Source organism: Natator depressus, chromosome 20 (genome assembly GCF_965152275.1).
Source record: "Natator depressus isolate rNatDep1 chromosome 20, rNatDep2.hap1, whole genome shotgun sequence".
In the NCBI taxonomy this organism is placed as follows: Eukaryota; Metazoa; Chordata; order Testudines; family Cheloniidae; genus Natator; species Natator depressus.
The window spans coordinates 22,861,744-22,888,535 of NC_134253.1; the positions used below are offsets into that span (position 1 = coordinate 22,861,744).

Genomic DNA, 26,792 nt, shown 5'->3' on the forward strand with positions numbered 1-26,792 from the left:
TATCTCCAGCCGGTGTGTATTTACATAGTTCCATTGACTTCAAATAGCACTATGCCGATTTACAACCGCTGAAGATGCGGCCCACAAAAGTGGTCATCTCTCTCTCTCTCACGCTCTCATTTTGCGTTCACCTCTTTGCGTTACTTGCCCTTTATGCTCTTTCAGCAGCAGATTCAGTTTCATGCTCTTTGACATCTGAGGGGAGTTTCTGTTCTGGGCGTTTTCTTTTTTAAAAAACAGAGAGATTGTTACAAACATTTTGCCGGCGCATGCAAATTCACAGATCCCCTCTGCTGGAGCACGGCAGCCTGTGTGGGTTTCTCTTTTAGTGGACGGTACATGAGTGGGTTTACCACATTTACCAGGGGCATATGAGTGAAAGTGTGAGACACCATGTGAATCAGTGTGAGAATGTATGTGCATGCACATGAGAGTGTGTATGTGGATCTGGTATGTTTGTATGTTGACACCAGCTGATCTGGCTGATTGAATTTAATGGACTTATTCATGATTTACACCCATATATACAAGATCAGAATGAAGCCCCCTCTGTGTGTTATTCCTGCATGTCATGTTAAGGCGAGGAGCAGCAGAACGTTGGAGTTCTGATAGTGCTAAATAAAGATCTCCGGAGTAGATTCTGATCTTCGTTACACTGGTGTAAATCCAGAGTCACACCTTGGAACTCAGTGGAGTGACACCAGATTTACACCCGGGTAAGAGTGCAGAGCCTGGCCCTTTGGCTGAACTCTTCAGTGTATGTATGTTGTGGAGTTTAGGCCATGAGCCCCTGGGAGGAAGGATGGTGAAGATGGGAAAACATCTTTGCTCCATCCACCATGAACATGTAATATGATTCAGCAAGTCAAGAGTTAAAGGATTACTTTAGGACCTCTATCTATAGCAGGTGAAAAGTCATTGCAAGCAACCCTTGTTTGGATGCCCTGGTCTCATGACCCCTGCAAGGCATCCCTAGGTGCTTCCAAGGTTTGGGTTACTTAGCTGCCTGTAAAGCCTGGAACATGGTCATTAGCTCAGGTTTGTCTGGATTGGGACTGGTTTCTTCCCACAAGAATTGCAGTTGCCCTGTCCTCCACCCCCACTTGTGACCTCCATCCCACAATTCAGTGCTTTGTGTTAAGAAATTCCCACAAGCCCCTTCTCCCAGGAACTACCGGACAGGTGAATCCCAGAATGCACTGGAACAACATTGGCTGCAAGGGGTGGATGGGCCTGGTGAGAAACACACACACATATACTGTAATGATCATAATAGGACCCTCACATCTGAGCTCACTGCTAGTATGGGGAGCCTCCTTCTTACCCTAACCCATGACGCCTTCCTGTGTGGGCAGGACAGGACCAGTTATAGGTGATGAAGATCACTGGGACTTAACAAATGTGATACATTATTAGCAGGTGCAGATACATCCTCTTCTAGCCCCTTCTTCACAGCACTGTGGTTTGCTGCATCAATGACCATCTTATTTATAAAACAAATAAATAGATGCTTAAAAATAAAAGTGTTGCCAGTCTATAACCTCCAGCCCTACACCTGCTACTGGGCTACATGCTGCTCCGGCGATCTGATGGGATCGGTATCCCACAATGCACTAGGGATGAAACAGACCTCGCTGCAGAAGGCTAGCCCAAGGCTTAGGGCATAAGGAGGATGTACATGGTGCCTCGGATGGGGGAATGCTGTGTATTGATGCCCACTTTCCAACAGCCCAGCTCATAGCATAGGCACGCTTATTTGTGGCAGGGGCCTGCACTGGCACGGATCCCTGCTACAGGACTGAGGTATCGATTGAGTTGTAGGATAAAAATCTAGCTATTTATGCAAAGCCAGGGAAGGACTGTGTGTTTTCTCCACGAACCACCCACAGCCAGGGCGTGGGGACATTGGTGCAGCTAGGACACACAGGTCTTCCTATGGACTCTAGGAGAAGCTGCAGTGGGGCTGGCTGCTGGTAGAGACCAGGATATTGGGCTAAATGAATCACAGGTCCAATCCAGTATGGTGACTCCTATACTCTACAGTGTGGCTCTCAACCTTTCCAAACTACTGCACCCCTTCCAGGAGTTTGATCTGTCTTGCACACCAACAAGTTTCACCTCACTTAAAAACCACTTGCTTACAAAATCAGGCATAAAAAGACAAGTGTCCCAGCACACTATTACTGAAAAATGGCAGACTTTCTCATTTTCACCATATCATTATAAAATTAAATCAATCGGAATATAAATATGGTACTTACAGGTCAGTGGATGGTACATAGAGCAGTATAAACAAGTCATTGTCTGTATGAAATTTTAATTTGTACTGACTTTGCTGGTGCTTTTAATGTATCCTGTTGTAAAACTAGGCAAATATCTAGATGAGCTGATGTACCCCTTGGAAGACCTGTGTGTACCACCGGGGATACGCATACCCCCGATTGAGAACCACTGCTCTTCAAAGTGTGGGCAGTAGACCCATGCAGTTCACAGACCAGGTGGCCACCTCACCACCACTCAACCAGCCATCCCACGACCATGCACCCCGCGGAGGGGTTGTGGCATAGCTACCCTCCATGGCACGCAACATGGTCTCCCCGCTTTCCTGGCTTCTGTGCACACTGCTGCATTTCAGGCTATTTGCATAACCTTATTCATCCCACCCCAGCAGAGAGAGGAACTGAAACTAAGGAAGTAATACAACTGCTCTGAGCGAGGCACTGAGAGCAAGGGAGTGCCTCAAGCAGAACAGGGTCTGGGGTTGGGGTGGGGTCTGTTGATTCAGCAGCAGCCCACCTAAGCCCCTGGTCCCCAGCAATAAGGAATGGCCCAGCAGGAGCTCTATGGGAACTGGCTGTGTCCTCCACCGTCACCAGGGAAGAGACTGGTGAGACAAACAGGTAAAGACAAAGTGGTTGGAAACAGGGCACCATCTGTATCCAGACTTAGAAGGGGCAGATGCGTGTTGTGTTGGGATTGTGTGAAGTGTGCAGCCATGTGCATTGTGGGGTATGTGCAAGGAACATGTACCTACATAGAATCATAGAATATCAGGGTTGGAAGGGACCTCTGGAGGCCATCTAGTCCAACCCCCTGCCCAGAGCAGGACCGATCCCAACAAAATCATCCCAGACGTATGTGCTTTGTGTGTGTATGTATCTGTGTAAGCGCCATTTAAAGTGGGTTATGTGGAGGGTGCATATGCAGTTGTACGTACTGTGCTTTGTGTGCAGGGCTGTATGAGTACACACGTGGGGTTGTGTGAGCGAGTGTTGTGTCTGTGTGTGTACACATGGGTGTGTAGTACATCCATCTTTCCGTGTGCAGGGGTGGGTGTTTTGTGTGTGTAGGCAGCGGTGTGTGCCCTTTGTACGGGAAGGGTATTGTGTGTGTGTGTGTGTGTAAGTATGTGCAGATGTACGTGCTGTATAGTGTGTGGTCATTTTGTGTGTGTGTGTAGCATAAAAGAATGCAGATATGTGTGCTCTTCGTGGTGTGTATCTGTTCAGAAGGGAGTGGGGTAAGATGGAATAAGGTCAGTCAACCATAAACACAATACATCTCCCACTCAAATCTAGTGGTAGCTGGGGAACCGCACTGCGGTTCTCACTTGTATCAGTTTAGATCTTTGTGGAAATAAATGACTTGGAAAATAACTGAGGAACCATAACCGACTGTGGGCTGAATTCTGCTCCCACTCAAATGCAGGCAATGGGCTGATGGTGTTAGCAGGCCTAGTTCCTCTGGAGCTAGTAGAATTGCAACTGCTTGCACCCGGGTGGAATTTAGTGGGGCTGGATGTGGCCAGATCCCAAGCTGGTGTAAATTGTCATCACTCCATTGACTTCAGCACAATGACGCTGATTTACACCAACTGGGGATCTGGACCTTTGTCACTAAGGGCATGTCTACATCAGGGGATATTTTAATTTGAGGTTTACAAGTGTTTGGAAAGAATGCAAAACATCAACCATTACAAAGTTAACTTCTTCCAGTGAACTGGCAAGTAATAAACTCCAGGTCATAAACTCTTGTGTAGACAAGACCTGAAGGTAGAAATAATATTAAAATGTCACCAGGGTCATATAAGTCATGTCCAAGACTCTAGGACAGATCTCAGAGGCCATTCAAACCCATACAGATCCTGGCTGTGCTGTAAGATTGAACTGTGTTTTAACAGTTTCTGGGAAGAGCATAACTGTAACGCCTGACCAGGCTGGATTCGTAGCAGGGATGGGATGTAGGAGGCTCAAGGGAGAGCAAAATCTCCCCAACCACGTCAGGACATACGACCTCCATGCCCAAGGGAAAATGCTTCTGAAGAGAAAATTTGTTTCCCTTTTGGAATACGCCAAGTATCAGGGATTTTCTAGAGCTGTCAAGTGATTAAAAAAATTAATCGCGATTAATCACCCAATTAAAAAAATTAATCACGATTAATTGCATGACTGATCGCATTGTTAAACAATAATAGAATACTATTTAAATATTTGTGGGTGTTTTCTATTTTCAAATATATTGATTTCAATTACAACAAAGAATACAAAGTATAGAGTGCTCACTTTATATTTATTTTTTATTACAAATATTTGCACTGTAAAAAACAAAAGAAATAGTATTTTTCAATTCACCTCATACAAGTACTGTAGTGCATTCTCTTTATCATGAAAGTTGAACTTACACATGTAGAATTATGTACAAAGAAAACCTGCATTCAAAAATAAAACAATGTAAAACTTTAAAGCCTACAAGTCCACTCAGTCCTACGTCAGCCAATCGCTCAGACAAACAAGTTGGGTTATAATTTGCAGGAGATAATGCTACCCGCTTTTGTTTACAATGTCACCCAAGAGTGAAAAAAGGTATTCTCATGGCACTGTTGTAGCTGGCGTTGCAAGATATTTACATGCCAGATGTGCTAAAGATTCATATGTCCCTTCATCTTCAACCACCATTCCATAGGACATGCATCCATGCTGAGGATGGGTTCTGCTCAATAAGGATCCAAAGCAGAGCGGACAGATGCATGTTTGTTTTCATCATCTGACACAGATGCCACCAGTAGAAGGTCAAGAATTATAACATTCAAAAACCAGTCAGAGAACACTTCAATCTCTCTGGTCACTCGATTACAGACCTAAATGTCGCAATATTACTACAAAAAGACTTCAAAAACAGATTCCAACGAGAGACTGCTGAATTGGAATTAATTTGCAAACTAGACACCATTAAATTAGGCTTGAATAGAGACTGGGAGTGGATGTGTCGTTACACAAAGTAAAACTATTTCCCCATGTTTATTTTTCCCCCCTACTGTTCCTCACACGTTCTTGTCAACTGCTGGAAATGGCCCATCTTGACTATCACTACAAAAGGTTTGTTTTTTCTCTCCTGCTGGTAATAGCTCACCTTAACAGATCACTCTCATTATAGTGTGTATGGTAACACCCATTGTTTCATGTTCTCTGTGTATATAAAATCGTCCTACTGTATTTTCCTCTGCATGCATCTGATGAAATGGGCTGTAGCCCATGAAAGCTTATGCTCAAATAAATTTGTTAGTCTCTAAGGTGCCACAAGTCCTCCTGTTCTTTTTGCAGATACAGACAAACACGGCTGCTACTCTGAAAGCAGTAGAAGGTTGATTTTCTTTTTTGGTGGTTTGAATTCTGTAGGTTCCACATCTCAGTGTTGCTCTTTGAAGACTTCTGAAAGCATGCTCCACATCTCGTCTCTCTCAGATTCTGGACAGCACTTCAGATTCTTAAACCTTGGGTCGAGTGCTGTAGCTATTTTTAGAAATCTCACATTGGTACCTTTGTTCTGTTTTGTCAAATCTGCTGTGAAAGTGTGAAAATGAACATGTACTGGGTCATCATCCGAGACTGCTTTATCATGAATATATGGCAGAATGTGGGTAAAAAAGAACAGGAGACATACAATTGTCCTCCAAGGAGTTCAGTAGCAAATCTAATTAACGCATTATTTTTTTAATGAGCATCATCAGCATGGAAGCATGTCCTCTGGAATGGTGGCCGAAGCATCAAGGGACATACAAATGTTTAGCATATCTAGCACATAAATACCTTGCAATGCCGGCTACAAAAGTGCCATGCGAACATGTGTTCTCACTTTCAGGTGACATTGTAAATAAGAAGCAGGCAGAAGTATCTCCCATTAATGTAAACAAACTTGTTTGTCTTGACGATTGGCTGAACAAGAAATAGGACTGAGTGGACTTGTAGGCGCTAAAGTTTTACATTGTTTTGTTTTTGAGTGCAGTTTACATTTGTAAGTTACACTTTCACAATAAAGAGATTGCACTACAGCACTTGTATGAGGTGAACTGAAAGACAGTATTTCTTTTGTTTATCATTTTACAGTGCAAATATTTGTAATAAAAATAATAATATAAAGTGAGAACTGTATACTTTGCATTCTGTGTTGTAATAGAAATCAGTATATTTGAAAATGTAGAAAAACATCCAAAATATTTAATAAATTTCAATTGGTATTCTATTGTTTAACAGTGCGATTAATCGTGATTAATTTTTGGAGTTAATCGCATGAGTTAACTGTGATTCATTGACAGCCCTAGTATTTTCAGAGGGCAGTTATCATGGAAACCTTCCTGCTACAAACCTTCAGTCCACCAACCTCCACGGGAGATGGCACTAGCTGAAGTCTATGCTTTGCCACCATTGGATAATTAGGGCCAGATCCCCAGCTCATGTTATTTTAGAGTTGTCTGCCCTAGAAATGTTTGTTGCTTTAACTATATACTGGTATTGCTAAAGTGGAAAACCCCAGGTAGCATGAATGCAGTTATAACAGCATAAAAGTCTTTATCCTGGCATAGCTTCTTCCGATACAGGAAGAAGAATAAGCTATATTGGTATAAGGCACCTTTCAACCAGTATAAATGCATCTACACTGAGGCTTATACCAGAATTTGGTTAAAAAATCGTGCCCTCAATTGACAGTTGTACTGGTGACAGGTTTCAGAGTGGTAGCCGTGTCAGTCTGTATCAGCAAAAACAACAAGGAGTCCTTGTGGCACCTTAGAGACTAACAAATTTATTTGGGCATAAGCTTTCATGGGCTAAAACCCACTTCATCAGATGCATGGAGTGGAAAATACAGTAGCAGGTATATATACACATAATACATGAAAAGATGGGAGTTGCCTTACCAAGTGGGGGGTCAGTGCTAATGAGACAATTCAATTAACAGTAGAATACGAAGGGAGGAAAAATCACTTTTGTAGTATAATGAGGGTGGCCCATTTCAAACAGTTGACAAGAAGGTGTGAGTAACAGTAGGGGGAAATTAGTATGGGGAAATTAGTTTTTGTAATGACCTATCCACTCCCAGTCTTTATTCAGGCCTAATTTGATGATGTCCAGTTTGCAAATTAATTCCAGTTCTGCAGTTTCTCATTGGAGTCTCTTTTTGAAGTTTTTTTTGTTGTTGTTGAAGAATTGCCACTTTTAAGTCTGTTATTGAGTGACCAGGGATATTGAAGTGTTCTCCGACTGCTTTTTGAATGTTATAATTCCTGATGTCAGATTTGTGTCCATTTATTCTTTTGCATAGAGACTGTCCCGGTTTGGCCAGTGTACATGGCAGAGGGGCATTGCTGGCACATGATGGCATATATCACATTGGTAGATATGCAGGTGAACGAGCCCCTGATAGTGTGGCTGATGTGGTTAGGTCCTATGGTGGTCCTATCCCTTGAATAGATATGCGGACAGAGTTGGCACTGCGGTTTTGTTGCAGGGTTTGGTTCCTGGGTTAGTGTTTTTGTTGTGTGGTGTGTAGTTGCTGGTGAGTATTTGCTTCAGGTTGGGGGGCTGTCTGTAAGCAAGGACTGGGCTGTCTCCCAAGATCTGTGAGAGCGATGGGTCATCCTTCAGGATAGGTTGTAGATCCTTGATGATGCGTTGGAGAGGTTTTAGAGTGGGGAAGTAGGTGACGGCTAGTGGCGTTCTGTTACTTTCTTTGTTGGGCCTGTCTTGCAGTAGGCGACTTCTGGGTACTCTTCTGGCTCTGTCAATCTGTTTCTTCACTTCACCAGGTGGGTACTGTAGTTTTAAGAATGTTTGATAGAGATCCTGTACTGGTATAACTCTTCTAGTGTAGACCAGCCCTTGGTGTTGTTCTCTTGGAGTCAATGAGCCAGACCCCAGCTGAAGAAAATCAGCTGTAGCGCCACTGAAGTAAATGCTGATTTACACCTGCTGAGAATCTGGCCCATCATTTGTAACAGACTTTTTCTTTGATGAGTTTCACCTCTTTTTTCCCCCCCCGTTGGTGAACAGTTTCAATTTCTGTCCTAATTATGTGGTATCTGAAATGGTTTGCTGAGCAACTCCTCAGCTTGTAAGACCATTTGCCATATTTTGAAATCCAAGGACACATGGCATCACTTCCTTTCCCTGACTGGATAACTGTACCTCCATGGATCAGGTTTCTAGTAGCAAAGGGTCACGCTTACAGGTTCAAAGATCTCTTACCAATGCTGCTTTAGTTTGATGTTGCCAAAGAGCAGCTGCAGTGAAGATGATTTGGTTTCACCAGCTTGAGGGCTGCCTCTCAGACTGTGGTATCAGCATCAGATCCCACAGTGGTATCCTCTAGAGAATTCTCACTTTCTCCAAACATATACCCTTTTCCTTCCTTGTTTGCAGGGATCTACTTATTATCAGGGGGACCAGCACATGCAAGTCACGTCAGACCTGGTGAGTACATATTATTTCCTCCTGATGTTCTTTGGATCAGGATTTCTGCATCTGGGCCAGAGCAGAGTCCTGGGCCATAGCATGGTGCAAAGCGAACCTCGATGAGATGCCAGTGTAGAGATGACGCTACTCCCAGCTCTGCAGGTGATTTATATGCGACCTTGGACCTCTTCTCTCTTTGTGCCTTGGTTTCCTCATCTGTGAAACTGGTATAACAACTTCAAACCCACCTTCAAACAGGTGCTTTGAGATCTGTGCATAAAGGGACTGATTCTCCTGTCCCACACACCAGTTTTATTATTTGTATTATGATAGCATCTCAAAGCCCCACCTGCGATCAGGGCCCCATTGTGCTGGGTGTTACATAGTCACATCATCAGAGATAGTCCCTGCCCTGAAGAGTTGACAGTCTAAATTTACAAGACAGGCAAATGTGACAGGACAGTGGCAGGAAGTGATTTGCTCAAGGTCACATGGTGGGTCAGTAGCAGAGCAACAAACAGCACCAAGGGCTCCCGAGTCTTAGACTAGTGTCCTATCCACTAGGCCACAGTGGCTTTTGGCTTTGCTCCGTAAACCAAACCTACTGGACCAGCCAACATCTCCTAACTTCAGCCGTTTCTACAGATTTTCACCATTAGAAGGGAGAAGAGAATGAGGCTCCAAAAGAAATGAGTAATATCATCATCATTCTTCCAGTAGTGAAGAGGGCAGTTGGTGAAATCTCACTGCAAGTGTTCTGTAATTCCAGAGCTACTAAGAGCTCCATGCCTGGGAGCTCCATCCTCCCTATGAATGCTCTCAGATGCAAATGATTTGCTCTAATATAAATATATTAGCTCATTGGGCCAGATCCTCAGTTGATGTAACTTGAAGCTATGCCCATTTATACTGTTTGAGGATTTGGCTCAGATTACTGCACTGGGATTAAGTCTTCTCATCTATTTAGGCTCACCTGATAGCTTTTCCAATGAGGAGGATTATGATGATGTGTCCCTGTCCGAGATGGGACATCAGATGCAACAGAGGCTACCAGCTTATAAAGACAATACAGATGTAGCAAGCCAGAGAAGCAAGGAAGGCACAGGTAGAACCTATTTCTTCTCCTCCTGTTCACTCCCTGGCCTGAACTGATCCCTGGTGACGTCAGTGGGGATTCACCAGAGATGAGTTGGGGCCCATGACTGCATGTGGAGTTACAGTCCCAGCAGCAACGTGGCCTGGAGAAGCCTGCATATTTGATCATGGGTGAACTGACATGCCTGCACTTTCCTTCCTGTTTGCAGGCGTTTACGTGCTAGCCGGGAAACCAGCATGTTCAAGTCTCCCAAGGACAGGTTAGTTGGAATTCCTGCAGTCTCCTGTCCCTTGGACTCTACTGTCTGCGTTGCGCTGGGTAATTGGATTCCTATGGGCTACGGAGCAGCCGTCGGATGGGAATGGCTTTTGGTTGCGATAGACCTGGAACCAATCGATCTGTCTAAAGGTTTTATCCGGCCACCCATATCTGACCACCTTCCACATAAAGTTAATAGTATTAGCAGAGTCCCTAGTGGACTTCATGGAGTCTCTACCACTTCTCCCTTTTGGTTTGGATTAGGACTGATGCCCTAGAGATTAAAGTCCTCATGTCCATTTTCCATGACACCCCACAGCCAACCCCCTGCCTGGGGCCAGATTGGAGCCAATGCCTTAGAGGTGAACGGTCCTGTATTCCCTTCCCCAACCTCTCAGTCTTCTGATCTAACCATGAGACTCCGCTCACCTCTCAGAGCTGGGGAGAGAACCTGGGAGTCCAGATGCCCAGCCCTAACCACCAGGCACCCCTCTCCTCTCAGAGATGGGGAGAGAATGCAGGAGTCCTGAATTCTGGGCCCCACCCAGATGTGACCACTAGACCACACCGCTTCCCATTACTCATTTAAAAGAGAGAGCCATTGTCATTGTTTTCAATGCAAGCCAACATGATTCTGAAAAGTTTAAATAACCACAAAGTCTTCCTTTAACATCAAGAGCCTGGGTGAAACCCTGTCCTGGGGTAAATGATTCCAGGGTCCTTCCTGCTAGGAAATGCTGAAAATACAGGGAGGTACGGTCAGAGATCTAACCAGTGCTGCTCTCCACAGCGGACCCCATTCCTGGCTCCAATCAAGGAATAGGCTACAGACCAAAGTCCATTGTGACACTGTATGTCCTGATGGGGATTTGTTTTGCAATGTGGGCAGTTCTCCTCTCAATAGCAGTGGTGAAATGTAAGTCTCAGCACAAGTTAGTATGGACACCTACGTGGGGGGGTTGGGTGTGGGAGGGGCCTACTGATGTTATTCTCTTCTCTAAATTAATATATCTGTGCTAGGACAGGCATGCCACAGGGGCAGAAGTGGGGAGAGAGCATCACAGAAAAGCAACTAACAGAAAAAAATGCATGGCTATCAGCCCCCCTGGACGCCCCCCCCACACACTGATTTCAGTGACACTGGTGCTAAAACACCCCCTACACACACCGATCTCACAGCGGTGCCCAAGCATCCCCAACACACACCGATCTACTATGCTAGTGCCAAGGCGCGCGCACACACACACACACACACACACACACACACACCCTGATTTCAGCGCCACTGGTGCCAAAGAACCCCCAGAATACACACTAAGCTCAGGAACACTGGTGCAACAGCACCATACGCTGTGTCTCGGATCTGTTACACTAGTGTAAATCCAGAGTAACTCCAGTAAAGTCACAACGCCGTAAGCGTCATTTTATGCTGTCCTGAGCCCTGTCCTGACTTGGTATGACTTTCCACTCACCTTGCACTGGTGTAGCGGACTGCACAAGGTTCAGGGCAACAGGAGATCAAGCTCTCCTTTATCTACTTCCACAACCCATACAAGCAACACGGCTTTACCGCTGGATGTTAAATGGGCTCACGCTATTATGGAACATGGAGGATGAGGGTGGGGGAGTGCGACCAGCAACTCCAGACAAACCCCTGCTCCAGCGATTCACCCATCAGGTCCCCTCCAAGGGAGAGTTAGTGCTACATCTCTTTCCCCCCGCCACGTGGTCCTTATAATTATTTATTTATTACTATTCTTACTTGTATGACAGCAGCTCCTGGAGAACCTGACCAAGATTAAGGCCCCATTGTGCTCGGCACTGTACAGGAATACAGAGAAAGGCGGTCCTTGCCCTTTCAATCTAAATGGATGAGGGTACATCTACACAGTAAAAAAAAGAACCCCAGACCCCATGGCAGCGGTCTCAGATCAGGATCAGCTGACTTGGGCTTGTGGGGCTAAAACTGGCAGTGCAGATGTTCGGGCTCGGGCTGGAGCTGGGCTCCAGGACCCTCCCCGCTTTCAGAGCCCAGGGTCCCAGCCCGAGCCTGAATGTCTACGCTGCTAGTTTTAGTCCTGCAGCGTGAGGCCCGTGAGCCTAGCCAGTTGACCTGGGCTCTGAGACTGGCTACCACCGGCCTTTTTTTCACCCCCTGTATAGACATACCCAAAGGGTGGGAGGGACTCCTGTCAATGCAGTCGAGTCCCATACCAGCAATCCCACCCTTAGGGATCAGATACTGCTCTTGGTTACAGTGGTGTAAATCTGGAGTAACTCCACTGGGTCAGATTCTCAGCTGTGTAAATCAACATAGCCCCACTGACTTCAAGGCATAAGCCAACCTCTCATTATTGGGTCATGGGAGGAAACATCCCTTGGAGTCAGGTTATCACCAGTGCACCTTCCCCTGAAGCAGCGGGTGGAGGCCGCTGTTGGAGACAGGATACTAGACAAGATGAGATTCCTGATATGATCCAGTGTGGTCATTTCTAACTACCTGAGGGGCTGGCCTCTTTATTTTAGCATGAATGGAAAAAGGCATATTCTTTTGTTTCCCTTTTAGACTTGGAGGTGTCAGAGGAGTTAAAAGTTTTAAACTATAACCACTCGGAGAGGCTAATGAACGGTAGGTTCTTGGACTCTAGCCAACGTGATGTAGGTACTTCTGGTTAACAGTGGAACTTGCTGGATTTGAATTAGGGGTGGGTGGGTCAATTTGGCAACGCTAATCCTTTCAGGAATCCTTGGCCCATCTCTAGCACCACTGAAGCATCACAAAGCTTTTTGTAAGTAATGAAAAAAGCTAAACAAACCACCCCCTAAATCTGATTCTCCTTTCATTTATATCAAGAAAAGAACCATTGACTTCGATAGAGTTACTTCTGATTTACACCAGAATTACACCTTTAGCCCTGATTCAGCTCTCACATCAGTTTATATTAGTGTAGCACCAATGGAATTAGTGCAGGTGCCCACTGGTTTAACTGAGATCAGGATCAGACCCACTGAGCTTAATGGAGTTACTCTGATTTACACTGGATAGTATGAGAGGAGAATCAGATGGACAAACTGAAGCTGCAAGAGGCAAAGGATTTGGTTAAGGTCACACAAAAGAGACTGGACACTTAGAAGATCCTTAGCTGATGTAAATCAATAAATGCCAATTGACATCAATTGAGGCTTATTGTTATCGTTTATCTGTATTGTGGTACCACATAGTGGCCCCATCCCTACCATGCCAGGTGCTGTGCAAACATATAAAAAAGTCATGGCCTTGATCCAAAGAGCTTACACTCAAAGACAAGAAATATCAAGTGAACACAACAAATAAATGGTAGGAGCACACGATCACAATGAAGGAATTAAGGATCTGGCCCGTCATGAGGAAGGCTGCCTCTCATAAGAGCTTAAGCCTAGTTTTTCAGCTCCAAATGGAGCTGAACTGAATTTCAATTATTACTTGCATTACACCAAAGTCAGGGCTCCATTGTGCTAGGCACTGTACAGGCACATGAAGAAAAACAGCCCTTGCCTACACAGTCTAAATAGGCAATACAGACACAGGGTGAGAGGGAAAAGAGACTTGCCCAAACTCGCAGACAGAGGTGGGAATAGAACCCAGATCCTTAGCACAGCACCTCATCTGCTAGACCATGCTGCCTACTTCCCATTGCTTCATATGATGCTTTGCACTTTTCAGTGGTGCAGGACCTGGCTGATGGACGAATAGAGCGAAAGAGAATCCAGAGCGACATGAACAAAAGCTATAAGGAATTGTGGGATTTGGCAGGTGAGAGAACATTGGGCATATTTTCATCGCTGTTATTTTCTCATGGTCTGTTCATGGTACCGTGGAAACTATGGTTGATTGTTATCAATTTTACCCCAAGAAGCATCAGAAGGGGCTGGTGAATGAAAGTCAGTTTCTGCTCTTGGTTACCCAGTATAAATCCAGAGTAACTCAACAGAAGAATATTGAGTCACTTTGAGTTTATGGCAGTATGAATAAGAGCAAGATTTGGAGAAAGGAGGATTCTACGGTAGGCAGAATCCAAATCAAAAAGGATTTACAGGTCAAAATGGCTCATGGAAACAAATTGGAAGACTGAAATTTCTGGAAAACATGTGACGTGCTCCCAGTGAGCCACCTCACTAAATAAGCAAAAAACTGCTTTCTGCATGAGCCAGAGTTTCCAATGGTAAAGCAAGGCTGTCCTGAATTCTCCCTTACAGCATCCATCTGCAGTGTTCTCCCAGAGTCTATAAAATGTGCAGCCGGCTGGAAGAAGTTTGGGAAAGCATGCTATTACTTTTCAAATACGACGACAGACTGGATGGGTGCGAAGCAGTTCTGTACTGATCAAAACTCTTACCTGGTTATCATTAACAATGACAATGAACAGGTAAGCTATCCCCTCTGTTTGCTATAGTACGCCATTCAGAATGGAAAGAGTGAGGCATAAGGATCAGATCCTGCTCTCAGCTCCATCCATGTCAATCCAGAGTAACTCCAGTAAATTCAGGGGGTTTCACAAGTTTACACTGCCTCATCTTCCTCTCTGACTCATGTAACTCGACTGGCTGCAATTAAGTTACGCTGATGGGAGAAGAGAATCAAGCTTGGGGTATCAGAGTAGCAGCTGTGTTACTCTGCAGTATCAGAGTAGCAGTCTGTATTTGCAAAAAGAAAAGGAGGACTTGTGGCACCTTAGAGACTAACCAATTTATTTGAGCATGAGCTTTCGTGAGCTACAGCTCACTTCATCGGATGCATACTGTGGAAACTGCAGAAGACATTATATACACAGAGACCATGAAACAATACCTCCCCCCACCCCACTCTCCTGCTGGTAATAGCTTATCTAAAGTGATCACTCTCCTTACAATGTGTCTGATAATCAAGTTGGACCATTTCCAGCACAAATCCAGGTTTTCTCACCCTCTCCCCCCCCCCCCCCCACACACAAACTCACTCTCCTGCTGGTAATAGCCCATCCAAACTGACCACTCTCTTTACAATGTGTATGATAATCAAGGTGGGCCATTTCCAGCACAAATCCAGGTTTTCTCACCCCACCCCCCCAAAAACCACACACACAAACTCACTCTCCTGCTGGTAATAGCTTACCCAAAGTGACTACTCTCCTTACAATGTGTATGAAAATCAAGGTGGGCCATTTCCAGCATAAATCCAAGTTTAACCAGAACGTCTGGGCGGGGGGGGGGGGGGTAGGAAAAAACAAGGGGAAATAGGCTACCTTGCATAATGACTTAGCCACTCCCAGTCTCTATTTAAGCCTAAATTAATAGTATCCAATTTGCAAATGAATTCCAATTCAGCAGTTTCTCGCTGGAGTCTGGATTTGAAGTTTTTTTGTTGTAAGATTAGACAAGCCATTTACAACGCACACTTTGCTTCTCTACAAAAGAAAAAGGACACTAAACTTTCTAAACTACTACAGGCTACAAGGGGCCACAGCAATGGTTCCCTCAACCCACCCAGCAATATTGTTAACCTATCCAACTATACTCTCAGCCCAGCAGAAGCAGCTGTCCTATCTCGGGGCCTCTCCTTCTGCCCCTCCACCCCCACGAACATGATACAGTTCTGTGGTGACCTAGAATCCTATTTTCGACGTCTCCGACTCAAGGAATATTTCCAACATACCTCTGAACAACATACTAATCCACAGAGACCTCCCTACCAACACTACAAAAAGAAGGATTCTAGGTGGACTCCTCCTGAAGGTCGAGACAGCAGACTGGACTTCTACATAGAGTGCTTCCGCCGACGTGCACGGGCTGAAATTGTGGAAAAGTAGCATCACTTGCCCCATAACCTCAGCCGTGCAGAACACAATGCCATCCACAGCCTCAGAAACAACTCTGACATCATAATCAAAAAGGCTGACAAAGGAGGTGCTGTTGTCATCATGAATAGGTCGGAATATGAACAAGAGGCTGCTCGGCAGCTCTCCAACACCACTTTCTACAAGCCATTACCCTCTGATCCCACTGAGAGTTACCAAAAGAAACTACAGCATTTGCTCAAGAAACTCCCTGAAAAAGCACAAGATCAAATCCGCACAGACACACCCCTGGAACCCCGACCTGGGATATTCTATCTACTACCCAAGATCCATAAACCTGGAAATCCTGGGCGCCCCATCATCTCAGGCATTGGCACCCTGACAGCAGGATTGTCTGGCTATGTAGACTCCCTCCTCAGGCCCTACGCTACCAGCACTCCCAGCTACCTTCGAGACACCACTGACTTCCTGAGGAAACTACAATCCATCGGTGATCTTCCAGATAACACCATCCTGGCCACTATGGATGTAGAAGCCCTCTACACCAACATTCCACACAAAGATGGACTACAAGCCGTCAAGAACACTATCCCCGATAATGTCACGGCTAACCTGGTGGCTGAACTTTGAGACTTTGTCCTTACCCATAACTATTTTACATTTGGGGACAATGTATACCTTCAGATCAGCGGCACTGCTATGGGTACCCGCATGGCCCCACAGTATGCCAACATTTTTATGGCTGATTTAGAACAACGCTTCCTCAGCTCTCGTCCCCTAACGCCCCTACTCTACTTGCGCTATACTGATGACATCTTCATCATCTGGACCCATGGAAAAGAAGCCCTTGAGGAATTCCACCATGATTTCAACAATTTCCATCCCACCATAACCTCAGCCTGGTCCAGTCCACACAAGAGATCCACTTCCTGGACACTACAGTGCTAATAAACAATGGTCACATAAACACCGCCCTATACCGGAAACCTACTGACCGCTATTCCTACCTACATGCCTCCAGCTTTCACCCTGATCACACCACACGATCCATTGTCTACAGCCAAGCTCTGCAATACAACCACATTTGCTCCAACCCCTCAGACAGAGACAAACACCTACAAGATCTCTATCAAGCATTCTTACAACTACAATACCCACCTGTGGGAGTGAAGAAACAGATTGATAGAGCCAGAAGAGTTCCCAGAAGTCACCTACTACAGGACAGGCCTAACAAAGAAAATAACAGAACGCCACTAGCCGTCACCTTCAGCCCCCAACTAAAACCCCTCCAATGCATTATTAAGGATCTACAACCTATCCTGAAGGATGACCCAACACTCTCACAAATCTTGGGAGACAGGCCAGTCCTTGCCTACAGACAGCCCCCCAACCTGAAGCAAATACTCACCAACAACCACATACCACACAACAGAACCACTAACCCAGGAACCTATCCTTGCAACAAAGCCCGTTGCCAACTGTGCCCACATATCTATTCAGGGGACACCATCACAGGGCCTAATCACATAAGCCACACTATCAGAGGCTCGTTCACCTGCACATCCACCAATGTGATATATGCCATCATGTGCCAGCAATGCCTCTCTGCCATGTACATTGGTCAAACTGGACAGTCTCTACGTAAAAGAATAAATGTACACAAATCAGATGTCAAGAATTATAACATTCATAAACCAGTCGGAGAACACTTCAATCTCTCTGGTCACGCGATTACAGACATGAAGGTCGCTATCTTACAACAAAAAAACTTCAAATCCAGACTCCAGCGAGAAACTGCTGAATTGGAATTCATTTGCAAATTGGATACTATTAATTTAGGCTTAAATAGAGACTGGGAGTGGCTAAGTCATTACGCAAGGTAGCCTATTACCCCTTGTTTTTTCCTACCCCCCCCCCAGACGTTCTGGTTAAACTTGGATTTATGCTGGAAATGGCCCACCTTGATTATCATACACATTGTAAGGAGAGTGGTCAGTTTGGATGAGCTATTACCAGCAGGAGAGTGAGTTTGTGTGTGTATGGGGATGGGGGGGTGAGAAAACCTGGATTTGTGCTGGAAATGGCCCACCTTGATTATCATGCACATTGTAGGGAGAGTGGTCACTTTGGATAAGCTATTACCAGCAGGAGAGTGAGTTTGTGTGTGTGGTTTTTGGAGGGGGCGGTGGGGGGTGAGAAAACCTGGATTTGTGCTGGAAATGGCCCAACTTGATTATCATACACATTGTAAGGAGAGTGATCACTTTAGATAAGCTATTACCAGCAGGAGAGTGGGATGGGAGGAGGTATTGTTTCATGGTCTCTGTGTATATAATGTCTTCTGCAGTTTCCACAGTATGCATCCGATGAAGTGAGCTGTAGCTCATGAAAGCTTATGCTCAAATAAATTGGTTGGTCTCTAAGGTGCCACAAGTCCTCCTTTTCTTTTTGCGAATACAGACTAACACGGCTGTTACTCTGAAACCTGTCATCTCCCCTAAGGCAGTGAAAAAACATTCAGAAGGCCGTGACTTTTGATCGCTAGACAGCTGGCTGACATACAAGGGAAAGGCTGTTGAGATACTATGCCGATGGGTGCATTAGAATTGTACAGACTGACCGCTCCATTTCACCTTGCCAGTCCCCAGAGCCATCATGCTGGCCTTCGTCATATTAAATTCTTTTCCGTTCTAGGCTTTTTTGAAAGACTGTAATAAACAGAAAAGGACATACTGGCTGGGACTGAGTGATGCAGTGGAGGAAGGGACGTGGCAGTGGGTAGACAATAGCCCGTATTCTGTCAGGTAAGCCCCTTCTCATGCAAATTCCTTAATCAGAAAATTAGTCCCAATACTCAGGAGTTTTGAAGCCATGGCTATGTCTGTTTTGTCTCTTATCTCATGAAAGGGGACTGAGCAGGATAGGCTCAGAACAGGCACTGACCACGGGAAGCAGGGATGCAGAACTGGGGCTGGAATCTTAGCATGGGAGAACTCTTTCACATGAAGTTAGTGCCAATAAAAAGTACCCTGGAGACTGCAGTCCTTTGTTTATCTGCAGAGAAGGTATAGCCCATGCAGCAGCTGAGCAAGCCCCCCTTCTGCGCTGGCTGTTCCTTGCCAATACGCCTCACCTCTGCCCTGGAGCGACTCCTCTGGTGTGAGAGGGGAGTTCAGTCTCCATGGCCTATTCCATCCTTGGCCTCTCTGATCTGATGGCCAACATATTTTTGCTAATTAGGGAGTGAGTGAGTGAGTTTCTCACAACATCCTTCCTGTCCCAATGTTGGCGCACAGGGCGGAAACCAGTCTCTTCCATACTTATGGTGTTGAGATAGCCTATTCTGTCCTCCTTGCTAAGGGTTCTTCTTAAAGTTTTTCTTGGGTGCCCTTGATTCCTCCCACCAGTCGGTTTCTACCTGGCAGCTTCACGTGAGACTCTGTGTGTTGTCATCCTGAGTGCAAGCCCCACATATGTCCAGCACTTCCTTCTGATTCTGATGGAAATGAGCTGCGGGTTGTTGATTTCTCAGATATCTTCATTGGTGATGACATTTTTTTCAATCAAGTCCCAGAATATTTCATAGGCACTAAATTTCCAAAGTTGTCTAGTTTTCTGTCTAAGATTTTAGTAAATCTCCAGGTCTCGCAGCAGTATGTTAGCACCCAGATTATATTTCAATTGAAAATTCTCAGGTTTTGTTCTAGCACTGTATCTCTTTGATTTCTAGATGTTGCTGAATTTTAGAAAGTGCTGTGGGTGGCTTTACTATCCTTGATGTCACTTCCTTCTTGAGGCCTCCATTGGCTAACTTTCTTGACATTTTTGCATTCTACTGTGATGTTACTGCTTGACATCTGGGTTTCAAGGATGTTTGTTTCAGCGTAATTAATTCTGAACCCCCCTTGGCGTGCTATTTTTGCCAAGTTCTCTGTCTTTCTTTTTAACTTTCTGGGGGTATTTCTCAGTAACACAATATAACCAGCAAAGTCTAGGTCTTCTAAGCTTTTTGGCATCTACCCTTGCTATATCAGTGTTTGTGTTGCTAATACACTTCTTTCTTAATTATACAGTCTATTGCAATGCCAAACAATGGTGGAGATAAAATTCAACCCCATTTCATGCGATCCACTCTGAACCAGTCTGTGTTCTGGTTGTTCACCCTTTCAGAGCACTTTGTATCTTTATACATGGCTTTGATGTTGCCGATGACTTTAACTGGGATTTTCTAGGATTGAAGAAAATTCCACAATGTATGTCTGTGCAGGCAGGCAAATGCCTTTTGAAAAAAAAAAAAATCAATAAATCTGATGAAGAGTGGAGTTTGCTATAATGGTTCTTAGTGTGAATATCTGATCTACATAGGATCTTTTGGGCCTGAATCCAACTGGTTCTTCTCTAAGCTTTGCATCCACTACCTCTTTCATTCTGTGTAGTATCACACTGCAGAAGGCCTTCCCTACAACAGAGTAATGTAACTCCCCTCCAGCTGTTACGGTCAGGAAGATCACTCTTTTGGGGTATTCTGACAGTGATTCCATGATTCCACTGGTCAGGAGGAAACCCCCTTTCCCCCAAATATCATTGAACATCTCTGTCAATTTTGGTAGGATAGTAGGATCAAATACTTTCATCATTTCTGCTATAATTTGGTCATCTCCCACCACTGTTACTTTTCAGATTTTTGACTGCAGCCTGTACTTCTGACATCTTTACTGGACTCTTGTTAATGTGAAGTTGATCAGCTTCCCACGTTCCATCAAACATGGTGCTGAAATGGGACTGGGTCTATTGACGACTTCTTTGAAATGCTCTGCTCATCTGTTTTATCGGTTCTACTTCAGCTGGAAGCCTTTTTCTGTCTTTGCTTTTTATTGGCCCATGTCCGGATTTGAAATTTTCACATGGGTTTTTCGTCACTTGGTAAACAGCTATGTGGTTTCCTAACATAGCAGCAACAACAACAACTTCAGCTGCTAGGTTTTCAACATATCTTTCCTTGTGTTGCTTCACACCGCTTTTCCTGCTTTCTTATACTCCTCTTTTGGCTTTTGCCTGGTCTTAGCATTCAGGAGTTTTCCTTTCAGTTCTTCCCTTGATGAGATACCATGTCTCTTGGCTTATCCAATTCTTGCTCTATGTTGATATCCAACTCTGACTGCTGCCGCTGGAATCATATGGTTCCTGATCACTGCCCATTTTTCTTCAGGCCCAGTCTCTGTCTCACCTCTCTCGGCCTCTGCCAGTGCCTGAAGCCCATTTCTTAGTTCAAGCTGGAATTTCTCACACTACGCTTTTGCTTTCAGTTTTATAATGGTGATTTTCCTTTCCCGCTTTCTGCTTAGCATTGATGGTTCTCAATTTTAATTTCAGTTTAGCAATGCAAAGATTGTGGTCACCGCTAACATCTGCTGCTTGATATGTCCTTACATCTTGGATGGATTACTTGGATCCTGAGCTAGTGTGGATGTGCTCAGTCTGACTTTTCATTTTGCCATCTGATGAAATCCAGGTTTCTGTGTGTATTCCTTTGTTAGGGAACAGGTACTTGCAAGAACCAGGTAGGTGACCAAGCACAATTCAGTGAGTCTCTCACCATTTTGGTTGATGGTTCCCAACCCATGTTTCCCCATTGCTCTTTCCATTCCTTAGTTGTCACATCCTATTTTAACGTTAAAGTTGCCCATCGCACGGAGTAAATCACGTATAGGTATTCGGTCAACCACACTTTGGAGACAATTGTAGAATTCATCTTTATCCTCAGCACTATGTTCCTTTGTTGGCGCTGTATGATGGACATTTTTAGGAATCTGGTTTGGTATCTGGCGCATATGATGCTTTGGTTAATCAGTTCCCAGCCAGTGAGTAATTTTTCAGCAGAATCTGTCAGAATGAGAGCTATTCCCCCAAGGGTTTGTTGTCACTACAACCTGAGTAAATGAGATGTTTCCTCTCTTGCTTGAAACGCTTCTTATCCGCACCTATCAACCTGCTCTCACTGATGCTCAAGATTTCAAGTCTGTCATTGTCTCTCTATCTCATGACCTGCAAGATCTTTGATGTTTGAAACATTGTTCTCACATTCCAGTAAACAACTCTGAAAGCCAGCATCAAACTTGTGGGGGTCCTGGCGTCCACCAGGAGCCTTCTTGCAGCATGAAGGGTCAGCTGTGTTCGTTTCTACTGAAATGCTGAGATATTTTTACTAGGCTGGGTGGTTAGTATTGTGTTCAACCTGCCCCAGTTTATCCAGGCTTGGGGCCAACTTTCATGTGGTAAATAAGCACCCTGACTTTCACAATAAGCCAAAAATCAAGCTAATCCCATTTCAAAACAAGGCAAAAAAAAGCCAATCCCTAAGAGCTCGGGCTGTCAAGCGATTAAAAAAAATTAATCACGCGATTAATCAGACTGCTAAACAATAATAGAATACCATTTATTTAAATATTTTTGGATGTCTTCTACATTTTCAAATATATTGGTTTCAATTAGAACCCAGAATACAAAGTGTACAGTGCTCATTTTGTATTTATTTTTGATTACAACCTAATACAAGTACTGTAGTGCAATCTCTTTATAATGAGTTGAACTTACAAATGTAGAATTATGTACAAAAAATAACTGCATTCAAAAATAAAACAATGTAAAACTTTAGAACCTACAAGTCTCACTTTCAGGTGACATTGTAAATAAGAAGCAGTCAGCAGTATCTCTCGTAAATGTAAACAAACTTGTTTGTCTTAGCAATTGGCTGAACAAGAAGTAGTACTGAGTGGACTTGTAGGCTCTAAAGTTTTACATTGTTTTGTTTTTGAGTGCAGTTATGTAACAAAAAATCTACATTTGTAAGTTACACTTTCATGATAAAGAGATTGCACAGCAGTACTTGAATGAGGTGAATTGAAAAATAGCATTTCTTTTGTTTATCCTTTTTACAGCGCAAATATTTGTAATAAAATAATAATATAAAGTGAGCACTGTACTCTTTGTATTCTGTGTTGTAATAGAAATCAATATATTTGAAAATGTAGAAAAACATTCAAAAATATTTAATAAATTTCAGTTGGTATTCTATTGTTTAACAGTGCAAGTAATCGCGATTAATTTTTTTAATCACAGTGAATTTTTTGGATTAATCGTGTGAGTTAACTGCGCTTAATCGACAGCCCTACTAAGAACCCCAACACTCTATGTGACTAGATCCCCCTGGCGTGCTGTCTGTGACTATGGTCGGCCCACTGTGCACCCCTGACTCTCTCCGCCCATTGTTCCTGCTTGCCCCTTGCCCCTGCTTGCCGGGATCCAATAAAAAAAAAAAGAAGCAACAAGCTACAACAAGCTCAAAGCCAAACAAGCAACAAGCTCAAGCCAAAAACTAGCCAACAAGCAACTCACAAGCCAATTAAGCCAAAAGTAAGCCCAATTTCTGTGTTTTTTTTCATGGGTTTGGCATGTCTGACTGGCAGCCCCAGCACGCAGGAAGTGGGGTTCCATTATGGTGCTTTGTTGTTATTCTTCTCCATTGTTATATGGACTTGTCCCTCTGGTAAATGAATTGACACCAAGGGACAACTTGTGGCTTAGCATAAGTGGGTGCATCTCTGTGGAGTTGCACCTGCTTTCACCAGACCAGACTTTACTCCTAGGGATTCATTTCACATAGACCACCAAAGAGCCATCAGATGGTGACGTCTCCTGGTTGTTTAGCCAACCTGTCTGGACTGACCCAGTAATTTAGAACTGGAACCCTCCAGTATTCAGAGCAATCCAATCTCCCCTGCCTTGGAATAACTCTGGCTGGAGAGTTGCCACTCTTGCCAGGATTTGAGATGTTCTACAGAACCTTCCCCTCCTATAGCTCCTTCCCCGTATGTAGGGGTGGCACCATGCCCTCCCAGAGCACCTCCTTGTGGTACAGCAAGGCCCTGCAGGCACACTTCCATCAGTTACCTCTACAGGGGTTCAGAAATAAAATCACTCGCCTCCAGAATCTTTAAACAATATTCCCCTTCTCCTGGGGTCTAATTTATTTAGTGTATACACATAGGTTGTCTGATTTTCAGTTGTAACAGGAAAAGACTGATAAAACACCACGATAGGAAAAGAAAAAAAAATCTGTGTTTATCCGATAAACACTGGAAAATATTACTTGTATCTAAGGGCTTGTCTGCACAGAGCAGTAATTCGGATTATGGGCATTGGGATGGGCGATTTTTAAAGCATACTAATGTGTTGTGCGTTAATTGGTCTGTGTAGACCCTGCTGGTGTGGACTAAAGGTTCCCAAGTGCACTTTAACATAGTGCTGATGGAAACAATACTACGTTAAAGTGTGCCTAGGGAATATTACAAAGAGATGATTTACAGTATATACTGCGACAGACCCAGACCACTGGGGTACAGGAGTCTGGTAGAAGGCAAATATACTGGCCAGTGGATGACGAGTTTTCTGTTCCCTGAGTGACCAGAACAGGGGCTGCACCAGAGCAATCAGGAACCTGCTAGAACCAGTTAAGACAGGCAAGCTAATTAAGACACCTGGAGCCCATTAAGAACATACTAGAATCCATTATGGCAGGCGGACTAATCAGGACTCCTGGTTAAAAAGGACCTCCCATCAGTGAGGGGAGGGTGTGCAAGGAGTGAGAAGGTGTGCTGCTAGAGGACTGAGGAGTACAAGCGTGATCAGGCTTCAGGAGGAAGATCCTGTGGTGAGGATAAAGAAGGTGTTGGGAGGAGGCCATGGGGAAGTAGCCCAGGGAGTTGTAGCTGTCATGCAGCTGTTACAAGAGACACTGCAGACAGTTGCAATCCACAGGGCCCTGGGCTGGAACCCGGAGTAGAGGGTGGGCCTGGGTTCCCCCTATCCCCCTCAACTCCCTATTTGAGACAAGAGGTGGTGACCTGGACTGTGGGTCCCACCAGAGGGGAAGGTCCCTGGCCTATCCCCTGACCCACTAGGTGGGTCAGCAGAGACTGAGGGGATTGTTTTCCTCCCTTTCCCCATGCCGGCCAGTGATGAGGTTAGCTGAGTGAACGGCAGGTTTGAGCCACCAGCAAAAGTGGCCAAACTGAGGGCCACCATGAATCTCTGAGGCGAGCAAATCCGTCACTAAGCGCAGGACCCACCAAGGCAGAGGGGGAACTTTGTCACACTACACATTAATTACAGTACATATGGAGAGAGCCTGGAAAATCCCCAAAGTTTGGAACGCAAATATTGCTAAAAATAAATCCCATAAACTGAAATTAATAAACCTCACAAACCAGAAGCCTTATTAATATAGCTTTGTCCAAAATAGCTCGTTGTTCAGTCCAGGGTCTTCCCAGCCCTCCTTCTTAGGATGGGGGATTTCAGTCCTGGCCTCCCTGGCCCAAAGAGTCTCACCTCAGATCCAGGGGTTTTCCTAGGCCTCCTTCTTGGGGCCAAGGGGATTTCCTGTCAAGCTTCTCCCACAGCTCCCCTTGTTGGACTGTGTTTATTATCTCAGGCCCGCTGTGGCTTTAAACCAGCTTCTCCTCCAGCTGGTCCTTTTTCATATTAGTTCTTTTTCTCCCTGGACTGGGAGAGCTCAGCTGACATCAACCTTCCACTGTCTGTGGTGTTTTGAGGGAGGAGGCAGAATATATGTAGACCTCTTTCCCAGAGCTGGTCCTGCTTGGTTAGGAGAGGGTGGAGCCTTGCCTCACCATCTCTATAAGACTTCAGGTCCTGGACTCTTAAAAGAATAGCACAGGTTTTCACCAGTCACAGACTCTTCCCTGGGACCGATTCTCCTCTCCCCATAGCTGCCTTTGTCATTTTCCAAGAACCTGGGGTACTAAACCTTAAAGGGACCACACCACAGGATAGGGATGGGATGACCCCTAGGCCCTACTACCCCGACACTGCAGGGCAACCACTGACCCATTGATCTGACTGGCATTGATTGCCCTCTTGCTAACACCAGTGCAACTCCAGAAAGCCAGATTCCCAGCTCATGTAAATTGGCATTGCTCCATTTACATGTCCACTTACATCAGATGAGGACCCGGGAACGTACTGATGACAGGACTTACTGATGTAAGAGGATAATCAGGCCTGTAGCATTATCTTCTCAGGGTAAGCTTTTGGTCTCCATTACACTGGAGTAAATCTTTAATCTCTCCATTGACATCAATTTGGCTTACTCTATTACCAGAATATGGCCCACTGATTTAATCTTAAGCTCGATGGAAGAATTTGTAGATATCTGTCTCTGCAGTGGCAGAGCTGTATTTAATAAAGGGGGCTGAGATCTACAAAATCCCTCCTTAGAGGCTACAGTTATTAGCACTGCCTTGAGAGGCGTGAACTTTTCCCATTTGTCTTAATGGGTTTTAACTCTGGAGCCTGAAGGTGACCTTTTAAATGTCAGCACAGTTTAACTACATCAGCAGACTCTATGTGGCTTTGTTTTTCTTGGCAGCTTTTGGAACTTCGGGGAACCAGACGTCAAGGGTGAGGAAGAAGACTGTGTCAGCATGAGGTCTACTGGGACATGGAGCGATTCCGAGTGCTCCCGGCCCAATTACTGGATTTGCGAAAAGACGTGGATCTGCTGACCCACTTTTCAAACATGCTCTTGTTATGGGATTGAGCACGAGTCCCACTGCTCCTCCTGCACCTGCTCAGTGGCTGACAAGAACTCAGTCCGGCTCCCCAATAGCTGAACTGAAGATGACGTTTCTCCAGATTGTTAATAGTGCTCTCCTGCATGCTAGTTAGGGCTGTAGGTTCAGGGGTCCAACTGGTCCCAAAAAAGTGGCAGTATTATACCTCAGCCCTGCTCACTTCCTCAAGTTTTACACATAAAACGCAAAGCAGTTGCACACTTCAGCTAAAATGATCAGCAGTTGAAATGTAACTGTGTTGACATGT

The 26,792-nt window shown here is 44.8% G+C and overlaps 1 protein-coding gene across 1 annotated transcript; it reads left to right on the forward strand.

Annotated features, from left to right (window-relative positions):
- Nucleotides 1–2,725: 2,725 nt before the first annotated feature.
- Nucleotides 2,726–26,476, forward strand: LOC141975161 (C-type lectin domain family 17, member A-like). The gene is made up of 10 exons (XM_074935359.1): nucleotides 2,726–2,900; nucleotides 8,694–8,744; nucleotides 9,694–9,831; nucleotides 10,031–10,081; nucleotides 10,871–10,996; nucleotides 12,647–12,709; nucleotides 13,784–13,873; nucleotides 14,317–14,486; nucleotides 18,588–18,697; nucleotides 26,341–26,476. The coding sequence occupies exons 1-10, from the start codon at nucleotides 2,825–2,827 to the stop codon at nucleotides 26,474–26,476; spliced, it is 1,011 nt and encodes a 336-aa protein (XP_074791460.1). The 5' UTR covers nucleotides 2,726–2,824.
- Nucleotides 26,477–26,792: the final 316 nt, after the last annotated feature.

Coding starts and splice junctions, on each gene's coding strand:
- LOC141975161 (XM_074935359.1), top strand. CDS start 2,825: ATGGCCCAGCAGGAGCTCTATGGGAACTGGCTGTGTCCTCCACCGTCA. Junction 12,710..13,783: donor CTCGGAGAGGCTAATGAACG/GTAGGTTCTTGG, acceptor TGCACTTTTCAG/TGGTGCAGGACCTGGCTGAT. Junction 18,698..26,340: donor AATAGCCCGTATTCTGTCAG/GTAAGCCCCTTC, acceptor TTTTCTTGGCAG/CTTTTGGAACTTCGGGGAAC.